We start from the raw sequence: 15,665 nt of genomic DNA on the forward strand, positions 1-15,665 counted from the left end.
ATTTAGGGGGGAAAAGCAATTGACAAGTTGAAAGGTATGCAGAATATAAAAACATCTGCTAGAACGCATTTTAGAGTAAAAAAGAAAATAAAGATTTATGGAGCTCAGATTCAGGAAAGCTGAAAATTCATAAAGGTGAACATGACTTTGGATGCAGTTTTTCCATATAAGCTTCTGCTGATTTCAGAAAAAGCAGCTTAGATAATGTAGCTAGTTGAATAGCTCTTTTTTGAAGCATTGTTGGAGTTCAGATGCCCTGCAAGAGGAGATACTGATAAATTACCCATGCATTTATGTTAGACCCTGAAAAGATACATCTAGATATAAGGATATAAAAGAAGTAGACAGGCCCTTATAGAAACAGAAACCCAGCTTCAAATCATCAATTCCTGAAATTAAGGACATTATGCATTGATAGTAGCCTTAGAAGCATGTCTGAACCAAACTAAAGGATAGTTGAGAAAACAATATCCAGGTATGTACTACTGTATATAACATAGATAAACAACAACAAGGACCTACTGTATAGCACAGGGAACTAATGTATAGTACAGGGAACTGCATTCAATATCTTGTAATAACCTATAATAGAAAAGAATCTGGAAAATAATATATATGTTCAGTTACATATATGTATATGCACTTATTTTGTTGTTGTTCAGTCACTCAGTCATGTCTGACTCTTGTGACTCCGTGAACTGCAGCACGCCAGACTTCCCTGTCCTTATTATCTCCCAGAGTTTGCTCAAACTCATGTGCATTGAGTTGGTGATGCCATCCAATCATCTCATCCTCTGTTGTCCCCTTCTCCTCTTGCCTTCAATCTTTCCCAGCATCAGGGTGTTTTCTAATGAGTCAGCGCTTCCCATCAGGTGGCCACAGTATTGGAGCTTCATTTTCAGCATCAGTCCTTCCAGTGAATATTCAGGGTTGATTTCCTTTAGCATTGGCTGATTTGATCTCCTTGCTATCCAAGGGACTTTCAAGAGTCTTCTCCAGCACCACAGTTCGAAAGCATCGATTCTTCAGTGCTCGGCCTTCTTTATGGCCCAACTTTCACATCCATGCATGACTACTGGAAAAACTATAGCTTTGACTCTACATGTATATATATATATAGCTGAATCACTTTGCTGTATACCTGCAACTAACAAAACCCTGTAAATCAACTACATTTCAATTTTAAAAAAGAAGAACAATATCTAGAATGAAACACATCTGGAGAAAGAGAACATCATCCAGAATCTCAAGTTATTGCTACAATAATGATTGCTGATGCACAGAAAAATCAAACAGCCAGACCTAGGAGGACATTACAGCTTGGGGAAAAAAAGATTCATAGGGACTCTAGATATTGGTGTTATCAAAGAGACTTTAAGTTATGTTTAATATGTTGAGGGCAAGAAAAGAAGAATTTTGATAGAGAATTGGAAACTATTAAAAGCAAGGAATTTCTAGAATAAAAATAATAATCAAGATTGAGAACTTGTTGGGTTTAGAAACTGATTAGACACCACAGGTGTGTTCTGTAGCTACTGAGAATCTATGGGCTGGATGCTATTTTTCAAACTATGTAGTAGCAGTCCACAACAAGATAGGAAATTTGTACCAGCATGTAGAACAACATTGACCCTAAACACATCATTTAGTTCAGCTGGCATTTTTAAAAAATTTTATTGGAGTATAATTGATTTACAATGGCATGTTTCAAATGTACAGCCAAGTGAATCAATTATACATATACAAGTATCCACTGTTTTAGATTCTTTTCCCATATAGGCCATTACAGGGTACTGAGTAGAGTTCCCTGTGCTATACAGTAGGTTCTCATTAGTTATCTATTTTGTATATATTAGGTTGGTGTGAAAGTAATCGTGGTTTTTGCATTGTTGAAATTTGCCATTTGATATTGGAACCACCAGGCTTCCCAGGTGGTGACAGTGGTAGAGAATCCACTTGCCAGTTAGGGAGATGTAAGAGATGCGGGTTCGATTGCTGGGTCAGGACTATCCACCACTTGGAACCACCACTGCACTGTACATTCCTTAAAACTAGAAAAGGAACTACTAGATCTATAACCTACAGCAAACATGATAATTCGTGGTGCCATCTTGAAAATTTTCCCTTTGAGACTGGGAATGAGACTAGGATGCCTTCTGTCATTCCGTTTATTCAAGATTGTGCTGCAAGTCCTAGATGCAATATCTTAGCAATCAAAGCTGTAAGAATTGAAAAAAGGAAGAAATAACCTATTGTTATTCACATACAATATGACCACAGATACTTAAAGATTCTAGAAAATACAAAAGAATCCAAAATAAGGTTGCTAGATATAAGGACTATATTTTTTAATCAATTATTTCTACATAACAGCAACAAAGTGAAATTTTTGAAAGACACCATTTACAATAACATCAAAACCCCCCAAATATATAGAAGTAAATTTAAAAGAAAGACCTCCACATAGTAAACTATAAAACACTGAGACTCGGTAGTTATTTTTTTAAAAATTGTTGAGAAAAATCTTTAAGAGATAAGTAAATGGAGCATATGTTATAATCTTAAGTTGAAACTCAGTATTTTGGAGATGTTGACTACCTCAAATTAATCTATGAATTTAGTGTAATCCCAAATCAGAATCTCAATAGGGCTTTTGCAGGGAGAGCAGTATAGTACTTCAAGCTCTGATTCTAAAATATATCTGGATATTCGATGAGTCAGATAGCCAAGACACTGCTGAAGATGAAGAATATTGTGGGAAGACTTGTTTTATTGGATATTAAGAACTATTATAAAACTACAGTAATTAAGATAGTGCCATTTTAGGTGTAAGGATGGATAGATACCAAGTTGTAACTAACTCTGAGAAAATGAACATATGTCTTTAAAAGAAACCCCAGGTTGAAGATACTACTACTAATGCAAGCACACGTAAACAAGAAAAAGAGTTTAGTCAGCCACTTTATCTTACCCATTTTTTTCTTAACACAGATTCTAAGCATTTGGATATTAGAGGTTATTCCTTACTCTTAAAAATCTTTAGTAGAACCTATTTACTAGATTTAATAGAATCATAATACTGTTTATATAGAAAGTTTAGTAGTTAGTTTGAATTAATTTATTGTGTGCTTAAGTTACAGTTATGAATCTTTTTCGGTTTTAGATCTGCTGATTTGGGTCCTACTTTGTTGACAAGACCTGGACAACCAACACTTACCAGAGTGCCACCACCCATTCTCCCAAGGCCATCACAGCAGACAGGAAGCAGTAATTTGAACACTTTCAGACCTGCTTACAGTTCATTTTCTTCTGGATATGGTGCCTATGGAAATTCATTTTATGGAAGCTATAGCCCTTACAGTTATGGATATAATGGGCTGGGCTATAACCGCCTTCGTTTAGATGATCTTCCACCTAGTAGATTTGTTCAGCAAGCTGAAGAGAGCAGCAGAGGTGCATTTCAGTCCATTGAAAGTATTGTGCATGCATTTGCCTCTGTCAGCATGATGATGGATGCCACTTTTTCAGCTGTCTATAACAGTTTCAGGGCTGTATTGGATGTAGCAAACCACTTTTCCCGATTAAAAATACACTTTACAAAGGTTTTTTCAGCTTTTGCATTAGTTAGGACTATAAGGTACCTTTATAGACGGTTACAGTGGATGATAGGTTTAAGAAGAGGCTTGGAGAATGAGGACGTATGGGCAGAAAGTGAAGGAACTGTGGCTTGCCTTGGTGCTGAGGACAGAGCAGCTAACTCAGCAAAATCTTGGCCAATATTCTTATTCTTTGCTGTTATCTTTGGTGGACCTTACCTCATCTGGAAACTGCTATCTACTCACAGTGATGATGTAACAGGTAAGAGTAATAGAATGGGTTTAACAACCATGTAACAAGGACTTCCTTGGTGGTCCAGCAGTTAAGACTTCACCTTCCAATGTGGAGGTGTGGGTTCAATCCCTGGTCAGAGAGCTATGATCCCACATACCTCACAGCCAGAAAACTAAAACATCCAAACAGAAGCAATGCTAAATTCAATAAAGACTTTTAAAAAATGGTATATATCAAAACAAAAAATACCATAAATGTCTTAAATTTCAATAATAGATTAGTTAAATTAGCTTTTTTATATTCATTTGTATTTAGTCTTTTGATTGAGTTATTTTTTTCAGTTAAGAACTTTAAAACTAGAAGAGGAACATATAGCAAAAACAGACTTGTTGATTTATTCTTTGTTAGTTCAGTTTAACAGCACACATTACTTAACTACTGTAAACAAAGTACTAAACTTGATGCTGTAGATGATACAGAGATAACATAGGGAATAAACCCCTTATCCTTTTTAAAACTTACTGAGAGAGAGGTAGGTGAGACACATATAGGTAAGTGTAGTGAGGCGTAAAGAGTGTAAGGAGTATGACAGTTGGGGAGAAACAAGACTTATTGAGCCTTTTTATATGCAAAACACTGTGCTAAGTATTTTTTGTATTTTACTCATTTAATTCTTACAACACCATGCACGGCATTGCCTTTTCTCTTTAAACAATAAAATTTGCTCTTCTTAAAAAATAATAATAATAATTCTTAAAAAAATCCTAAGAGGAATTATCCTCATTTTACAAGTGATAGAACTGAAGTTCAAAGAAGTCACTTCCTCAGGGTCACATCTTTAATAAGCCAGAACCAAAAACAAAATGAGGCATCTTTGACTGTTAAGCTCCTACTCTGTCAACTGGTACAGAATATTATCTCAATTTAGAATTGAAGCTGACATTTTTTGATTATTTGAATCTAGAAAGAAGTAGCATCTAAGTTAGATTTTGGAAAGACAGGTAATGTTCCATCAGTTGTGTAGGAAAAACATAAGACTGAAGCAGATGGAATAGTTTGAACAAAAGTATATAGGCAGGAACTATAAGAGTTGTTCATCAACTGTCCTATAATATTGGATAGAAGGATACTGTGAAGAAACGCTGAGAAATTATATTTATATTGGAACCTAGTGACGGAAGATCTTAATTTCCATGGAGAGGAGTCAGAAGATGAAGCCTCCTATAAGAGAGTAGGAGAGGATACAATCCAAGACAGGTGAAAGGGAGAGGTGATTTTTTAATGTGAGGCCAGAGAGGGAGCATGTGTTCATTAGTAAAGTTTTATTAGAACACAGCCACATTCATTCATGTGCATTTTATTATGGCTGCTTATGTACTGAAAGACCAGAGTTGAGTAGTTTATAACAGAGACCCTATCTTTGTTGGCACTCTTGTTGCCTTGCACTTGTTCTACACACTGCATATCTCAGTATTATAACTTGACAATGTATTGAGTGCAGCATGTGTTGTTATACTGCAGTACATATTTTTTATTATGAGTGCAGACATGCCTCATGAGAAAAGAACAGTGAAGTATACTTTGAATGTCACACTTTGAAGGCGCAGTATTGTCTGGATTATTCTAGTATTGAATTAGGTGGCAAAGCATTGCATTTGTTATACAGTGACAACATAGCTATGTTAAAGTGATACAATATACATCACCATTCCCAGGCTATTCCCAACTGAAAGTCAACAATCAGAAAAATTAGAAAATTGAAAATGAAATATCCCATCAGAGCAGAATTCCCTCACCTGAAAACAGGGTGGGGGAGAAGGAGCAAACAAAGAAAAAAATAAGCCTGCAACCAAAGTAAGTTTCTGAGAGACTTCTTTGTCAAATCAGCAAGGAAATCTGTTTACCATTGGTTATTGCAACAGCCAAGGAAATACATTCAGAAGAAGTAAACTTGTTTGAGACTATTAACATTTCAGGGAGAACAGTTTCTGGAAGAGTATTTAAAACAACAGCAGTAGTCATTTTAAAACTAGGCAAATGGATTTACTTGGCTTGAATGGATTTGCTTGGCTCATGAGGACCCAGTAGATGTTGATACTGTTCAGTAGTTTATTGGAAGAGTCCTGTTGAATTTGAAGTGATTGAAGATGTTGCCTCTGTGAACAGACTGCTGGGAACAACTACAGCTGAGTATTTTGAAAGCAGTTGGAAAACATGCTAATCCAGCCCAACTTGAAGTTACATCTACAGAGATGTGTTATAACTAGTGGTAAAAATTTGTGTGTTAACAGAAGACTGAGCAGGACAAAATTTACAGAATTTTGAAAATATAGTTTTTAAAGCCTATAGTTATTCATAGTATTCTTTATCAGCATGTACATTGCATAAAATATTTGAATTTATCATGTTATTGAACTAGTAATGTCAGAGATGAACTTCAGTCACTCTTGTGGACATAACTGTTGTCAGTTCTGTGAATTTTTATCAGGAGAAGAAGCTGAAGATCCTGACTTGCCCTGCCATACAGCAGTGAGATGACTGAGCAGTCAGTGGTTAAGTTTTATTACTGTTTTGGGAGGATCAAGGCCAAGATTGAAATTTTTCTGAAAAACAAGAATCACTATGAGCCACTGTTAGAAAACACTAAGTGGCTTTGGAAATCAGTCTTTGCTGCAGACTTGGTAATCTTCTTAATGAGTTCAACCTAAAACTGTAAGGCAAAATAGCATTGGAGTAAAGGAGGAACCAGAGATCAAATTGCCAATATCACTCTGGATCATCAAAAAAGCAAGAGAGTTCCAGAAAAACATCTATTTCTGCTTTATTGACTATGCCAAAGCCTTCAACTGTGTGGATCACAATAAACTGGAAAATTCTGAAAGAGATGGGAATACCAGACCACCTGACCTGCCTCTTGAGAAACCTGTATGCAGGTCAGGAAGCAACATTTAGAACTGGACATGGAACAACAGACTGGTTCCAAATAGGAAAAGGAGTACGTCAAGGCTGTGTATTGTCACCCTGCTTATTTAACTTCTATGCAGAGTACATCATGAGAAACACTGGGATGGAAGAAGCACAAGCTGGAATCAAGACTGCTGGGAGAAATATCAATAACCTCAGATATGCAGATGACACCACCCTTATGGCAGAAAGTGAAGTAGAACTAAAAAGCCTCTTGATGAAAGTGAAAGAGGAGAGTGAGAAAGTTGGCTTAAAGCTCAACATTCAGAAAACTAAAATCATGGCATCCGGTCCCATCATCTCATGGGAAATAGATGGGGAGACAGTGGAAACAGTGTCAGACTTTATTTTTTTGGGCTCCAAAATCACTGCAGATGGTGACTGCAGCCATGAAATTAAAAGACGCTTACTCCTTAGAGGGAAAGTTATGACCAACCTAGATAGCATATTAAAAAGCAGAGACATTACTTTGCCAACAAAGGTCTGTCTGGTCAAGGCTATGGTTTTTCCAGTGGTCATGTATGGATGTGAGAGTTGGACTGTGGAGAAAGCTGAGCGCTGAAAAATTGATGCTTTTGAACTGTGGTGTTGGAGAAGACTCTTGAGGGTCCCTTGGACTGCAAGGAGATCCAACCAGTCCATCCTGAAGGAGATCAGTCCTGGGAATTCATTGGAAGGATTGATGCTCAAGCTGAAACTCCAGTACTTTGGCCACCTCATGCGAAGAGTTGACTCATTGGAAAAGACCCTGATGCTGGGAGGGATTGGGGGCAGGAGGAGAAGGGGACGACAGAGGATGAGATGGCTGGATGGCATCACTGACTCGATGGGCCAGGAGTTGGTGATGGACAGGGAGGCCTGGCGTGCTGCAATTCATGGGGTCGCAAGGAGTCGAACACGACTGAGCGACTAAACTGAACTGAAAGTTACTTTGACGACAACTAATATTGTTTGAATCACGAGTAATGTCACACTGCTTTTATACCTCATAGGTTGTCAAAAGCTAATGAAACAAGATTTCCATTCCCACATAAATTTGCAGCAGTTATACTTTTCTCAGTCATTCTACAATTCAGAGGTGTTTTTGGACCTCCATACAAGTGTGGAGGAAATGTCCATATTTCAGAACCCATTTAACTGCCATTGAAGAGCTTCCATTTAATCTTCATTTTAAAGTGATTAGTTTCTAATGAAATGACATGTTGAAAGGTTAGTATCAAGAGAATTTAACAATTCTATGCTATTCACCTTCTTAGGATAATATGCTCATTAAAATCACATGTTCAGTGGATTGGTATTAGAATTTGGCAGTACATATCTTTGTGAAAAAACATTTTCAAAATGAGATACCTTAAATCTCATTACAAATTAGTGTCAACAGATGTATATTTGCAGTTGATAATAGATGATAAAAAATATTCTTTGAACCCCAAATTTAAGTGAAATATCCTACCTCAAAAAGATTCCATTCTTTACAATCGGCCTATATTACAAAAGAAGAACTCAATTGTTATTATATTTTAAATTTTTCATAAAATTTATGGAAAAATTTTTTCTGTCATTATATAAGAAACTACATGACACATTCAGTTTTGCCTCATGGCCTGCAAAGCTTAAAATATTTCCTAAATATTTCCTAATAATTTCCAAAATTATTTTACTCTATAAAAAAAAAAACTGCCGACCCCTGGCTCAAAATAAGGAAGCTAGAATTTGGAGCTTAAAGAAAAGGAAAAAGTTTATAAAAGATATTGTAATAAACATGTTGTGGAGCTTACATAGTGTTAGTTGTGGAAATTACTTTGCGGGATAGATTTTCTTTTGGCAAGTAAGTTTATGTAGTTTGCAAAACATAGCCACTGGAATATCTTTTTTTTTAAGTTCTATTAACCTAATCTTAATTTGGTTTATAGACAACACCAACTGGGCAAATGGTGAGGACGACCATGTAGTTGCTAGAGCAGAATATGATTTTGTTGCTGTATCTGAAGAAGAAATTTCTTTCCGTGCTGGTGATATGCTGAACTTAGCTCTCAAAGGTAAGAAAACATGAATAAATGGGAATTATCTGTGCACTTTTAGAATTTGTAAATGTATTGAAAACTGCATTAAAGGATAGTGAGGGACAAAAAGGATCTTGGTCACTGTTAGTTAACTCAGAGGTAGTTACTAGAATTTCTTTTTGTCAGTGTAAACCTTTCAAATCTGGGGGAGTGGTAGAGAAATGTTCCAGCAAAATTGTTCCAATATTTCACTGAGATAAGGAAAGATTTTGTTTATATGTTCTCTTCTAAACTTAAAACATTTGAATTCCAAGTTAATTACCAACCCAAAAACATGAGGTGAGCACTAAATGTAATGAGTCTAATAAACCAAAGTAATTGCCTGGCATCATCTAAAACATCCCTGTTAGTCTTTTGTTGCTGAGACTAGTATTACTTTTTTACTTGAATCATGTTTACCTTAGAGACTTCAACATGAATATTTAGGAATTACTGTCATGAAGTATTAAAGAACCTCAGCAAGAAATTTATAGACATTCAGGTTAATTTTCTGACCATGTTGCTAATAGTTTCTAATGGCTCCAAACAAAATGTCCTTTTTCCTCCACTTTTCCCCAGTAACGATGATCAGAATTTTTGTAGAATTACCAAAAAGAAGAAAAATGATTTTTTGTTTGTGTGTATTTATAGGGATTCAGTTTTGCTATGAAAAGTCACATTTTGTTGGTAAAGATACTAGTAACAATAATAAGAATGGTCATTTATAGACTGCTTCGTAGGTACTAGGGGGAATTCCCTGGCTGTCCAGTGGTTAGGACTCAGTACTCTCAACTGCTTAGAGCCTAGGTCCAACACCTGGTTGAGGAACTAAGATTCTGCTAACTGCAGAACGGTCAAAAAAAGAAAAAAAATATAATGTGCTAGACACTGTACATATTTCATTTAAACCTTATAATAATGCTGGGATGTTAAGTACTGTTATTATTCTGTTCCTGGCTTACATATGAGAAAACTGAAACTCAGAATGAGTGAGTTGTCCAGTGTTACTTAAGATGTAATGGAGATGGACTATGAACCTAGGTTTATCTGACTTCAGAACCTGTATTTTAATCACTTTGGCTGCTTTCCATGTGCTCTATTAATGGAAACTGCCATTTTATTGGTGTTAGTCACTCTTTACATGAGAAATATCTTCAGTGTTCAATCCTTAGTTTAACTGGGTAACTAGTTGAAAATCTTGGATCAAATTTGCTAAATCTCTGTCTCATCTCTTCATACACAAAACCTAGGCTTCTGAGAAAAAAAGTTTAAATAATGTAAAGTTAAGAAAAATTCTGGCTATTAGATATTATATTCATGTTTTTCGTCCAGTCAAAATAGTGATTTACTTAGATTTCAAAAGAATTCTTTCTTTTTAAGATTTATTGTTAGAGGAAAGTACAGATAATTAGTTTTAATAAATTAAATAAAAAGTAAAGAAGATCAAATGTGGATTCTTTTCATTTAAATTATAATATTCCAGAAAAATTTTATATCTCAGATTATTCTTCAACTAATAGTGCCTTTTAACACTTCGACTTTGCTTCTTTACTTTCTTCATTGCTAACATAGATATGTTAGGGCATTTAGAACAAAATCAGTCACAGACATGGTTAATTTAACTTTTTTTCCTTTTTATTATAGAGAAACATGAAAATGTCATATTGTGCCGGAATTACAGTTTTGAACTAAAACTTAACAGCTTTTTAAATTAAACAGCTTTTTAAAGATGTAAATAAAAATAGCATAACACTGTAAAGCAACTATACTTGAATAAATTTTTTTTTAAATAGGTGGGATTATTTAAATAATTTTTTCTACTTTAAGCTTAGAGTATTAACTTTTTGTTACGTGGCTGTAGGTAACTGAGGTCTTCAATTTTTGCCCACCTTGAATTAAAATTAACATTCATTGTCCTTCAGGATTGTGAATCGCAATCACATAGAATGGATTTTTTTTAATTTCAGCCAAAATATATAAAGAAAGCTGGCTTACATAAATGAACCTATCTATTTTCTGTACTCACTCTTAACTTATCAGGAAGTAGTGAGATACTCATTCCTTAAATTTCAATTTAAAATATGAAAGACACTGATGTTAATTTTCAGCTTTTGAGAGAACTGAATTTTTTTTCTCTATGAGTGCACCAACTGACATAAACTTTATGTATTTCAAGGCTGAAAAAATGTTCATAAATACAAAATTAAAAATGTTATAAAAGGGGATCCTAGAATTGAGCCTACTCATCTTGATTTTAAATATTCATGTGCACTATTTATTTATGAGTATATATATTATGTAAGTATAACAAGGATTTTAACATTTTACTATCAATATTCTGTTGGACCCTCAAAGCATGTTATAATTACAAGGCTGTCTTTTCTTCCATCAGAGCAACAACCCAGAGTGCGTGGTTGGCTTCTGGCCAGTCTTGATGGTCAAACAACAGGACTTATACCTGCTAATTATGTCAAAATTCTTGGTAAAAGAAGAGGTAGAAAAACAGTGGAATCCAGTAAAATTTCCAAGCAGCAACAGTCTTTTACCAACACAACACTAATTAAAGGAGCCACAGCTGCTGATTCTTTGGATGAGCAGGAAGCTGCCTTTGAATCTGTTTTTGTTGAAACTAATAAGGTTCCAGTTGCATCTGATTCCACTGGGAAAAATGGAGATAAACAAGATCTTTGATAACTTTCATATTTGCCTGAAGTTGAACTATCGAGTACTTTTTAAAAATTTCTTCTTACAAAGAAATTAATCTACAATCCAATGAAAACATTTGTTAATGACTCTTTAAGGTGTTTTGCTGCTAGAAATTATTAAAGTTGTACACTAGTATGTTGGTCTAGTGACCTGGTTACGTTTTATGAGTTATTGGACCATGAGGATATTTGTTTAGCCTAGGTTATAAGATTATGGAGACTATCATTTTCATCTTATTTGAAACCCAGTGTTTCTCTTGAAAGAGTAAGATTGATGAACTGTAGAATACACAGTTTGCTACAGTAGGGATCACTAATACATTTTAAAATTCTAGTTTAATTGACTTGGAATCCTCAGAAATTTAGTGACAGTGTATGAGAACAGGCTAGTTTTTCTACAGCTTTAATTAAACTGAATAGTAAAAATTTTCTGAGGTGTATTACATCCAGTATTGGGTTTGCTTTAGGCAGTAGTAAAATATTTTCACCCAACAATTTATGCTGTTATGTTTTATTGTATTTTTGAAAATTTTATCTTAGAAAGGTTGCTAAAAGCATTGTAAAGGAAATGGTTCCAGGGTGATAGTTAGCCCGAACAGTTTTCTTTGCTTGTAAAAAGGCTATAATTTATCTTTCTTACAGATTGCTTCCTTTTCTTCAGAGGGTCATATGACTTTTTATATGTATGACTAGTTTTCATCCTGGGTGAATCAGAACTCTTAATCTTTAAGATTTACTTTGTTTTTCTCCAGCCTAGACTCAAGTTCTTTAAGTTTGCAACTCAATTCTAGCAGTAATGATTTTAAATCTTTTCACAGATTCTCTGCTTCTACCTATTAAAATTATTTTTTTAATTCCATATTCAGACAGTTCTTTAACATTGAGAGTGTATTACATTGGGTGCATATTTCTTTTAGGTTCAGTTTTTACTACTGAGACTATAAATAAAATGCTGAATTGCCATTTAGAGTATGATAATATTATTTGACTTGTTTAGGAATGATTTTAGGTACAGTTAAATTTCAGTACACTGAATATTTCCCCACAAAATTGGAAAATTCATATACTTGCTATTATCATACTACAAAAACAATATCAGTTATACAGAGTATGAAAATACGTTACAGATATTGTTGAAAACTTGAAATTATTTGATGAAGACTTTGATTTTTTCTTCTTATAGAGTTTATGTTCAACAACTAAGTAATTCTGAAATAGTTCAAACTAAAACATTAGGAACCAAGTACATGTATAATCAACATAGAATTTTACTAAAGGCTTCTTGGGAACCTCTCTTTTGTGATAATATAGTAAGGTATCATTTAAAATACAATGTTGACCCCATGCAGAAAAAATAATAAAATAGTAAAATTGTTATCTAGACGTATTTTTCTAACACCTAGTTCTTCAAACCTTCAAGTTGAGGAGATTAAGTTACTTATATACTATTTTCCATTTGTATTCTACATTTAGAGGTTCTGCTTTGCTCTGTTAGAAAGTCATTTATGGAAATTTTGTTCTTAAAACAAATTTTTTATAAAACAAATTATTAAATTTGATGTTGAGACATCTAAATTGAATGCAAGTAGAGGTGAAATTTTGAGTTGGTGCTATTTAGATTAGAAAAGGGGTCTTTATGATTGCTATTAAAGATGTATAGAGAGAAGAGTATAGCACAAAATAAATGACAAAAACAGTTTGACTTTTCTTATGGTGTTTTTGTGTGGGTTTTTTTTTTGGTTAAGAATGCTGAATTGCAGCATACATTTTATGTATATTATTTGTGTCTAAAAATTCTTTTTCTAATAAGAATCTAGAAAAGGAATTTAGGAATAAGCAGAAAAATTTTATAACCTTTCTTATCATGACAGTTCTAGGTTTCAATATTGTTATTTTTAGAAATTTATTTAAGGACTGCTGCTTTGTAGAAATTACAAACTGAAAAAACATTTTCAATTAAATACAGTAATCACAAGTTACAACAATAAAACAGGTTTCATTTAAATTTTTTTCTGATTGTAGTTTATCAGTATAGAAAGGAAAAAGGTAAGCTTTATAAATTTTCATGTGTTAACATTTTATTTAGGTATTTGATTTAGTCTATCAGTGTGTCACATATTTACTTGAATACTAATGTCCTTTATCTGTGCTTTCTTTAATAGATAAAAGAACAAATATTAAATGCTGTTAACATTTTATTTTTAATAGATTGTGAAGTTATTTTATTGGACAAATAAAAATATATTAAACTTGATTGACATTTTTTGAAGACAAGCTGTTAGCTCTTTTTACAGGATTGCAATTAATGTAAGTCTGTTTTTCTTCATATCATTGTGTATATTAGCTACTGCAGATCCATGTGTCTTTTCTATTTACTTGTGATTAAAGAAAATATTGAATTTACACTTATGTAAAAATTACTTTGAAGATGAGTTAACTCATTGTTGACTGGGGAATTTTTGAAGGAACTAACGCCTATGGCTAGCAGTTTTTTTTTCGGCCACCCAAAAGTTAATTCTGTTATTTCACTAGCACTCTTTGGGTTATTACACTCAGTAGTTATACCTGACACACCTGTAAGTCTCCAGCCCAGTGAGTTCCATTTTCACTTTCCACATCAGAATCCATCACTAAGGTTTTTTCGTTTTTGTTTTTGTTTTTGTTTTTTTTTCATCTGAAGCAGAACTGTATTCTGAAGAACTATCATCTTCTGAGACACTAGTATATATGTCCCTTACACAATCAGAGAAAGTACCTGCGTAAAATTCACTGAAAAATGCTTCTTCCTCAAAATTTCATGATGCATCATTTTTGAAAATTTTATTAAATAAACTTGCATTTAAAATATACACAAGGTTGGAACAAAAACCCAACAGAGCAAAATGGGAATGATAATGACAATCATAGGTTGTATAATGAGCCCTTGATCAATTTTAAGCTCTAACAACTTTGCACAGTGATGCTGGTTATATCACTCTCTAAAAAATGTATTGATACATCTCCAGTCAATAATGTATTAAAATAAGACCTCAGATCTAGGTTTTGGGAGACCTAGATTCTAGTCTGGACAACTATTTACTGTGAGATATACTTACTGTAAGATGATTTTTCAGTTTCCTCATTGATAACATTGGCGATAGCTGCTATATCTACCTCACATAAGAGTGTTGATTTAAAAACTATAAATCAAAAGAGATTATGGCAGCTATATATTTTGTAATTTCTCCCATGCTTATTTAAACTTCTCACATCCTGTTAAAATGGCACAAGGTATTTATATCAATCTCAAGTTTCATATTCACACATAATTAAAAATTGAAATTAGTTCACTAGTACTTGTAACTTTGCCTAAAATGTAATTTTAAATTATTTTGCTGAATACCTGAACAGCCTAGAAAAATATTTATTCAACACAAAGTGGAATATTTATTCAACACAAAGAAATTTTGTTTTTTAAACATTGCCTTGAAGTGTCCTTTGATATTGTATGTTGTTTTTATGTAGGTTATCTCATTTGGGAGAAGGAACTGTTTCTTTTACGTTAAGACAGCTAAGTCTTGAATCTTCTGGAGTACTTACTATATTATGCCCTATGAATAGTTTTTCGCATTTAAAGAAGTAATGTTTTAAGTATTCTAACCTAACGGTGTTTCTGTCCTCATATAAATTGTCTTGTTTTTTAAGAATTTCATGTGCTCAGAATTGACTCAGTTATTGATTATACTCTTTATTAATGACACCAGTATCATTGGTCTAGAAAATCTATAGTTTTGTTCTGCTTCATTTTACCCTAATAGTTTTCTTCATCTGCTGCCTGCAGTTCCATATTCTCCACTCTCTTCTGTATTTAATGTTTATTCTTCCAAGCCATCTCCTAAATTTTTCACATATTTCTTTAAAAAACTGTATGATAACATTTATTTTGTATAACTTTTCAATTTTATATAAGTGATATGGTATAAAACTCATTTTGCTTCTAACTTTCATAAACATTAGGATTTTAGTAACTATTCCTCTTACTGTATAAAACATGCTTCTGACACACATTATTCTGTTATAGTCACATACTATAGCTTATCTTTTCCTCTAGTCATAGATACTCAGGTTATTTCCAGCTGTTCAC

General features: G+C 33.6%; 2 protein-coding genes across 2 annotated transcripts in view; both read left to right on the forward strand.

Moving 5' to 3' along the window:
- The window catches only part of PEX13 (peroxisomal biogenesis factor 13), a 37,087-nt gene extending 23,142 nt beyond the window's left edge, over positions 1-13,945 (forward strand). The window contains exons 2-4 of the mRNA XM_070478836.1: positions 3,164-3,858; positions 8,709-8,834; positions 11,230-13,945. Of these exons, the coding sequence (XP_070334937.1) occupies positions 3,164-3,858; positions 8,709-8,834; positions 11,230-11,528 (1,120 nt within the window). The 3' untranslated portion in view covers positions 11,529-13,945. The remainder of the gene's footprint in view (positions 1-3,163; positions 3,859-8,708; positions 8,835-11,229) is intronic.
- SANBR (SANT and BTB domain regulator of CSR) overlaps positions 13,761-15,665 on the forward strand; it is a 77,265-nt gene continuing 75,360 nt past the window's right edge. The window contains exon 1 of the mRNA XM_070478790.1: positions 13,761-13,849. The gene's annotated coding sequence lies outside the window, so the exon portion shown is untranslated. The remainder of the gene's footprint in view (positions 13,850-15,665) is intronic.

This window comes from Odocoileus virginianus, chromosome 2 (genome assembly GCF_023699985.2).
Source record: "Odocoileus virginianus isolate 20LAN1187 ecotype Illinois chromosome 2, Ovbor_1.2, whole genome shotgun sequence".
NCBI classification, from domain to species: Eukaryota; Metazoa; Chordata; class Mammalia; order Artiodactyla; family Cervidae; genus Odocoileus; species Odocoileus virginianus.